We start from the raw sequence: 7,512 nt of genomic DNA on the forward strand, positions 1-7,512 counted from the left end.
CTTCATGGGGGATTGGACACAGTTGATAGCATTATCCAGCTCAGTACTGCACTTTTGGATATGCTTCTCTGCTTTCTCGTTTTACCATGTCATCCTATTCTTGCTTCCTATTATTTTCTCCACATAAACCACCTGCATGGAACCCCAAGTTCTTTTAAAGAAGCCAGAAACCAAGCTAATTTATTTTCTCACCTCAATCTTTGCGTAAGTTCCCTTCTTGATCTCTTTATTTAAAATTGCTACCTTACCACTCCTCCAACTTCAGGATTTACTATCCTCATCACCCTGTTTTTTTTCACTATAATAATACCTTCAATCATACTATGTAATTCAATTATTATGTTCTTTTATTAGAACAAACGTTCTACTAAAGGTATTAGTCTGCTTTGTTCTTGGATTTATCCCTAACCTATTCAGTAAAAATATTTTTCCAGAAATTTACTGAATATATTTACTGAATGTTCTGTGAATATAAAATTGACCACAGCTCAATACTGAGCCCTTCAGGAATTCAATATTTAGAGGTAAGGCAGAAAAAGGAGTGAAATGAGAATCTAAGAAGGTAGGAAATGGTAATATCATCGTACCAAAGAGAAAAGAGGGTTTTAAAAAGGAGAGTTGTAATTCAGATAAAAGTTGCTGAGAGGCTGAGTTGCATGAAAGAAGGTAAGTTACAATGGCACCATCATCATGGAGGTCATTGGTGGTGAATGAGAGCAGTTCCAGGGAAGTAATGGGAATGAAATATTTTATTACCAAATGCTATTTGAATCAGTTGAGACTGAATATAAGCATTTCTAGATGTTTTCTGTGAAAAGCAGCAGAGATTTGAGGTAATAGAAGGAGGAGAACATAAAAACAAGGGAGGGAGAATATTAATCAATATAATTTTTTAAAGAAAAGTGTAGTTCTATGGAGGAGGAGAGATGTAAATGGCAAATAAAGCTCTGCAAACACTAAAGAATTATACAAAAAGATCTTATACATAATCCCACTTACACTCCCTACAGCCTTCACTAAGTGAGGTAGAGCATTGCAATTCCCCATTTACAAAGAAACAGGCTTGGAGATAAGTGATATGTGCAAGGTCATGCAGCTAGTATAAGTGGCAGTCATGATTTGATACAAGACCTTCAGATTCTAAATTTTTTCTCTACCGCATGGAAGGAAATTAGGTTGTTTTCAATTTGGATATGCTGAACTTGTATTGCATATAAAGCATTTTAATGGAAGCAATAAAGCCTTGTTTTTTAGGACACTGGAATTGGAGAAAGCTAGAACCAGCTGCCTAACACTACTATGATATTTTAGAGATTTTAAGTTTCCAAAAATTTTCTAATATTGACAAGAGAGCAAGTTCTTTCAGTACTTACTTTATTCAGTGTTATGGTAAATGTTTTAAATTCATTATCTTGTTAATGCTCATTAAAAAAACACATTACCTGGGCCTAGAAGAGAGAAGAGTAGCTGTGTAAAAACTGGGCCATTCCAATGTTTAAGGATTCGAAAGAAAAGAGAAAAATAAGAGAAGAGGGAAAGATTAAATAGTGTTAGGAATAAAGGGCTTTTTTTTAAAAATGGAAGCCAGATATCAGTCTTACTGAAGATGAGAAGTCTCCTGTGATGAAAATGAAGGAGCTGGAAGATGGGTGGAGGGAGAGCCACATGAATATGGAAGTTAATTTGAATTGAGATGACAAAGAATCAAAAGAGGTGGTTCATTTTTCAGCAAGCTGGAGGCAGAGCTGTATTTACAGAGATTTGTGGTTGTGGAAGGGACTTGGGAGATATATTCTAGAACAGTTCTCTCCAGTAGAACTTTCTGCAGTGATGGAAATATTCTGTATCTGAATGGTCCAATATTGTAGCCACTAGTTACATGTGTTACTGAGCACTTAAAAAGTGTTTTGTGTGACTGAAGTATTGAATTTTAATTTAATTTCAACAAATTTAAATAGCCATGTGTGGCTAGTGGCAACCACATCAGATGTAGTAGTGTTAGAGAAAATATACAGATTGTGTAATTAATATGGGCATTGGAAATTGCATGCCCCTATTAATTGACTTATCGAGGCACCCAAGCCTGAGATTTCTGAACAGATCATTGGCTTTTGTGATTGTGAGTTTAGCTTGATTATCATTTAGAAAGGTACCAATGTATATTCTAAGGAAATTGGTTTAAATGTATTTTTACTTCTTTTTATCAGGGTATTTCTGACATCACCATGAACACAGAAAACACTACCTTTTCTCCGTTCCTTTATAAAATTGTCTTGTGATATCCATTTTAATGATGTTTAATGTTCTATCTACTAAATGAGATTCAAAGTTCCTTAAGGGTAGAAAATATGGGTTATGCTTCTCCATGTCTATGGCTATGTCTTCTCTAGTCTATCAGGACTACTAATTTTGTTTAAGGTCCAGCAATGAGAATAAGGGCTAATCCTCCCAAGAAGTTATACATGGGAGAAGGGACCCTGTAAAAACTGACAAGGAGAATCTTTAGGAGCCTTGCTAGCCTCTAATATTACCTCAATCCATCCAGCTGCCTTCCTGTTGGTAGGAATTCCAGGTTTGGAGCAACTGCATGTCTGGATCTCCATTCCCTTCTACTTCGCCTATACTCTGGCCCTGCTTGGTAACCTGCACCCTCCTCTTCGTCATTTGAGGTGATACAGCCCTCCACGAGCCCATGTGCCTCTTTTTGGCCGTGTTGGCAGCCACTGATCTGGTCTTCTCTTCTACAACACTTCCCAAAATGCTGGCTATTTTTTGGTTCAGAGATCAGGAGATCAACTTCTATGCCAATCTAGTCCAGATGTTCTTTCTCCACTCCTTCTCTATCATGGAGTCAGCAGTGCTGCTGGCCATGGCCTTTGACCACTATGTGGCCATCTGCAAGCCACTGCACTATATCACCATGCTTACTGGGCCACTTATCACCAAGACTGGCTTGGCTGCTGTGACTCAGGCTGTGACACTAATGACTCCACTCCCCTTTCTGCTTAGATGCTTCCATTACTGCTGAGGTCCAGTGATTGCCCACTGTTACTATGGGTACGTGGGTGTGGTAAGGCTGGCCTGTGGGGACATTCGCTTCAACAATATCCATGGCATTGCTGTGGCCATGTTCATAGTGGTGTTGGGCCTGCTCTTTTTTGTCCTGTCTTATATCTTCATCCTTCGGGCAGTTCTACAGCTTGCCTCTCAGGAGGCCCACTACAAGGCCTTTGGGACATGTGTGTCCCACATAGGTGCTATCTTGTCCACCTACACACCTGTGGTCATCTGCTCAGTGATACACCGTGTGGCTCGCCGGGATGCCCCTCATGTCCACATATTCCTTGCTATCTTTTATCTTCTTTTCTCACCCATGGTCAATCCCATCTATGGTGTCGAGACCAAGCAGATTTGTGATCGTGTGCTCAGTCTATTCCAGAGAAAGAATGTATAGATACACACTTTCTTCCTTAACCACTAGTCCAGGACCTATCAGTCCAGTGGATACTGAATTGAGATGGAGAGGGAAAATCTCAGAAAGAAAATTTCAGAGTTTGGCAATTCTCCAGTATGACAAGGTCCCACTCCTCACAGATCTACCAGTCAGATCAAACCGGGTGTGTCGCTATAGTCTGATAGCAGAGGTTTGACCTTCCTATTCTTATAGGTTCATCACATGATAAAGGAAAACATAAAGAACCTCTCAAAGCATTATTGTCACCTAGGTGAAAGACAGTCGAAATACTGCCTGAGATTGGCACAAGAAACTGAGGTCTTGGTGAACTCTTCATCCAGACTGAGGAATTGAACCACAAATTTTATGACTAAAATGCCAACACCACAACTAGTACTGAAATTGCCACAAAATCCTTCTGATAAGTGGCCTCCAGCCTCTGCCACTCTTTTTTAGCCTACTACCACTCAATGTTATTAGCTCTACAGTTGGACAGCTCCACTTCTAATGAGACTTATTCCTTCCATTAAGTCAGTTCCTTTCTGACTTCTGACTCATACTAATGACAAATTCTTTTATTGAACACTTAGCAGAAGAGTCTCCTGACATCCATTTATATTAACTTATATCATCATGTAACTAACTTTTCACATGTATATGCCTTCTGTCTCCAAAAAAACTTAGTAATATTTATTGAATGAATGAATAGAAGAGCTGAACACGATCCTTGAGCTATGGAATGTAGAAACAGTAATTAATACCTTTCCAGTTTAAAGTTGAGACTGCTGAAGCTAAAGAAGAAAATAGTTACAATACATAATTGCGATAGGCTGAATTACTGTTAGGATATTTATCCTCTTGTCCCTCTACCATGGGAGGGGGTTTTCCTCACTCAAGGAATGTTAAATATTGACTTTCTTTGACCAGTGGAATTTGAGTGGTCTTGAAATGTGCCACAATAATCAGAAATGTTAAAATGTGTTGTGTAGCTTGGCTCAGTAGCGCTCAATTTTCTCCTCTGCTTACGACAATGATCATGTCCCCAGAGTTCTTCCTTCAATCTAGACCAGTGATAGAAAAGATACATGGAGCAGATGTGAATCTGACTCACAGCCTGGAATATAGCCACAGATGACCCACAGTGTTCATATAACATGAGCAAGGATGATTTTGTTGGGTTTATTTTTTTGTAGTAAACCACTGAGATTTGGAAGTTGTTTCATCGAATAAGCCAGGGAAAGCTGATCGTTGGAGTTGTGAGCTCTTTCTTGCACTCCAACTCATGACAGTTCAAGACCAAGTATTTAAAGAAAAGAAAATGCACTATTTCTTCTTCTAGTATATCTTAAAAATGATACTGGATTTCACTTATCTTTCTGCTTTTGTCTTCTTATGCAAACTCTAATAATTGAACACTCCTTTAGTCAGTTCTTTGTAAAAGAATCTCTCATACACACTTTTCATGAAGGCCTGCTTATACAACCATGTTCTGTTTTTCATTTTGTGACCCTTTTCTTTCTTCAGTAATAATTAAAAGAAGTTTCTTCGATTCTAAGAAAAGAACACAGAAACCTGACAGTCTCTGAAAAAGCATCTCCTGACCCTCCAGGCCCATGTTGTGTCACGGCTTGCCTCTTAGGCACACATGAAGGTTGGTGGTTTCAGTGGGTCTCTGGCCAGTTCCCAGTGTCTCAGTCATCCAGACGTTGAGGTGGGGTAATTGGACAGCAAGGAAAGAAGCAGTATGAAACAAAGGCCTCTGACTCTGTCCCCTAAGACTTCCCAAACTCTAGTTTGGTTTTTCTCAGTAGAGATGAAGCATTCTATGTGACAAATTGTTCAAGAATCTTCACTCTCCCAGAGTATACTTCCCCACATATTGACCATGAGGATAGCCACCTGCATCACTTTGATCAATGGGGTATAAGCAGATGTGGTACAAGCAGAGGCTTGAAATTTGCTTATACAGTCGGGCTTGTTGTCTTCTGACTCTGCTGCACCATGAGAATGTGCCCTGGTTAGCACACTGGTCCAAGGAGGATGAGGGAAAAGTGGAGCAGAGCTGCCTGATCAACTTGCAGCTTGAAGCAGAGCCTCACAGCCAAGTCCAGCTTGGATCATCAGATCCTCTGCTGACCTTCAGATGCATAAGCAAATCCAGTTGAGATCAGCAGTCATCTCAGCCAATCTCCAGATGTATGAGAGATACATTTTTATGTATGTACAACATACATTTTATGTTGTATGCCACTGAGATTTTTGTGGGTATTTGTTCCACAGTACATTCTGGAAAATAACTGTTTCTGTCATTATTATTTAGTAAATTGAATATAATTGATTAAGTATTCCCAGGATATAAGATCTGATTTGTCCCTATGTTTGGTACAGGAATGACCTTGCCTTTTAAGTGACACGCATACCCTCCCACAGAGAGTGATTTTTGCCCCACAAAGAAGTCTAATAGTATATGAACTCCATTACCATGTAATAAACAACAGTATGCACTGTTAGCTTTATTCACAAATAGTTATTTCCTATCTTATATCAACACTGTGTGCTTAGACGGAGCACAGCCCTCATGAGAACAGTACACGCAAGCTATTTTTAGACTTGAAGGTTTACCATTACACAAATACAAGAGGATACAGAAAATGCATTTGAACGAATTCTAACTTAATTACAACACCTCCAATCATTCATGCACCCTAGCTCTGGATTTCCTGGACCCTGAGTAACTGTCAGTAAGTTGCCCAGACAATGCCTCTACATGAATCATTGAGTGACCCAGACATCCATGTTAGCTATGACAGCCCCAGCCCATTGATAGCTTGGAAATGACCAAATGACAGACTTAGAATACCGACTAACAAAACAAGGAAGTCAAGCTTCAGTCTACATTTTAGCAAACACATTAGAAGTAACCAAAGTACTTGAATATCATTTCATGTGTTTTGCTTGGAATACTTCTGCATCACTATTGTGCTTGTTACCTCCCTCTATTGTATTTTTCATCTCAGATATTGTAATTTTCATAGATAAATGTGTTTTTCTTTCATCTCAGATATTGTGGTTTTCATCTCTCAAAATTTGATTTGGTTATTTTTTACATCTTCTGAGGCCTGTATCTGACATCCTCAATATTTTCTCTAGCATCTTGAATATACAAAATATCTTTATAATTGTTTAATATCTTTATATGCTAACTTTATCATAGGTACCTATTTTATTGGTTTTGACTGATTGATTTTTATTATGTATATTTTCCTGGTAATTTCTTTATTGAATGCCAGATGTGTTGAATTTTGGGGTACTAGATACTCCTGTATTCTTTCTTTTTTTAAAACACCTTTATTGAGGTATAATTGCTTTACATTGTTGTGTTAGTTGCTGCTGTATAACAAAGTGAATCAGCTCTACATATACATATATTCCCATATCCCCTCCCTCCCACCCTCCCTATCCCACCCCTCTAGGTGGTCACAAAGCACTGAGCTGATCTCCTTGTGCTGTGCAGCTGCTTCCCACTAGCTATCTATCTGTTTTACATTTGGCAGTGTATATATGTCCATGCCACTCTCTCACTTCATCTCAGCTTACCCTTCCCCCTCCCTGTGTCCTCAAGTCCATTCTCTATGTCTGCATCTTTATTCCTGTATTCTTATATATATTCTTGAGCTTTGTTCTGGGACATGGTTAAGTTGTTGAAAACAGTTTGATTCCATTCAGGTTTTGCTTTTAGGTTTTATTAGTCAGGACTAGAGAAGCTTTTAGTTCAGGCTTTATTTGTTACCACTACCGAATAAAAACATTTTTGAAAAATCTATGGTGACTTGTAAGTTATGAGGCTTTCCACTCTGGCTTGTGGGAACAGAAACTATTCCCAGCCTTGTATGAGTATTGGAGATATTTTCCTCTGATTTTGAGTGGGCTTTCCCTAGTTTCAGGTAATTTTCCTCCCATGTAAGCACTGAACAGTACTCAGATGAAGACTGAAGATCTCCAATGCCTTCTCTCTCTCTCTGCAGCTCTCTCCTCTCTGGTACTCTGCCCTATGAACC

At 38.9% G+C, this 7,512-nt stretch overlaps 1 protein-coding gene across 1 annotated transcript; it reads left to right on the plus strand.

The window, feature by feature from the left end:
* Positions 1 to 656: 656 nt before the first annotated feature.
* On the plus strand, positions 657 to 3,454 carry LOC137231136 (olfactory receptor 52K1-like). The gene is given in 3 exon segments (XM_067751675.1): positions 657 to 666; positions 2,495 to 2,643; positions 2,645 to 3,454. Coding segments are annotated over 3 exon segments (969 nt in total).
* Positions 3,455 to 7,512: the final 4,058 nt, after the last annotated feature.

This window comes from Pseudorca crassidens, chromosome 9 (genome assembly GCF_039906515.1).
Source record: "Pseudorca crassidens isolate mPseCra1 chromosome 9, mPseCra1.hap1, whole genome shotgun sequence".
Lineage (NCBI taxonomy): Eukaryota > Metazoa > Chordata > Mammalia > Artiodactyla > Delphinidae > Pseudorca > Pseudorca crassidens.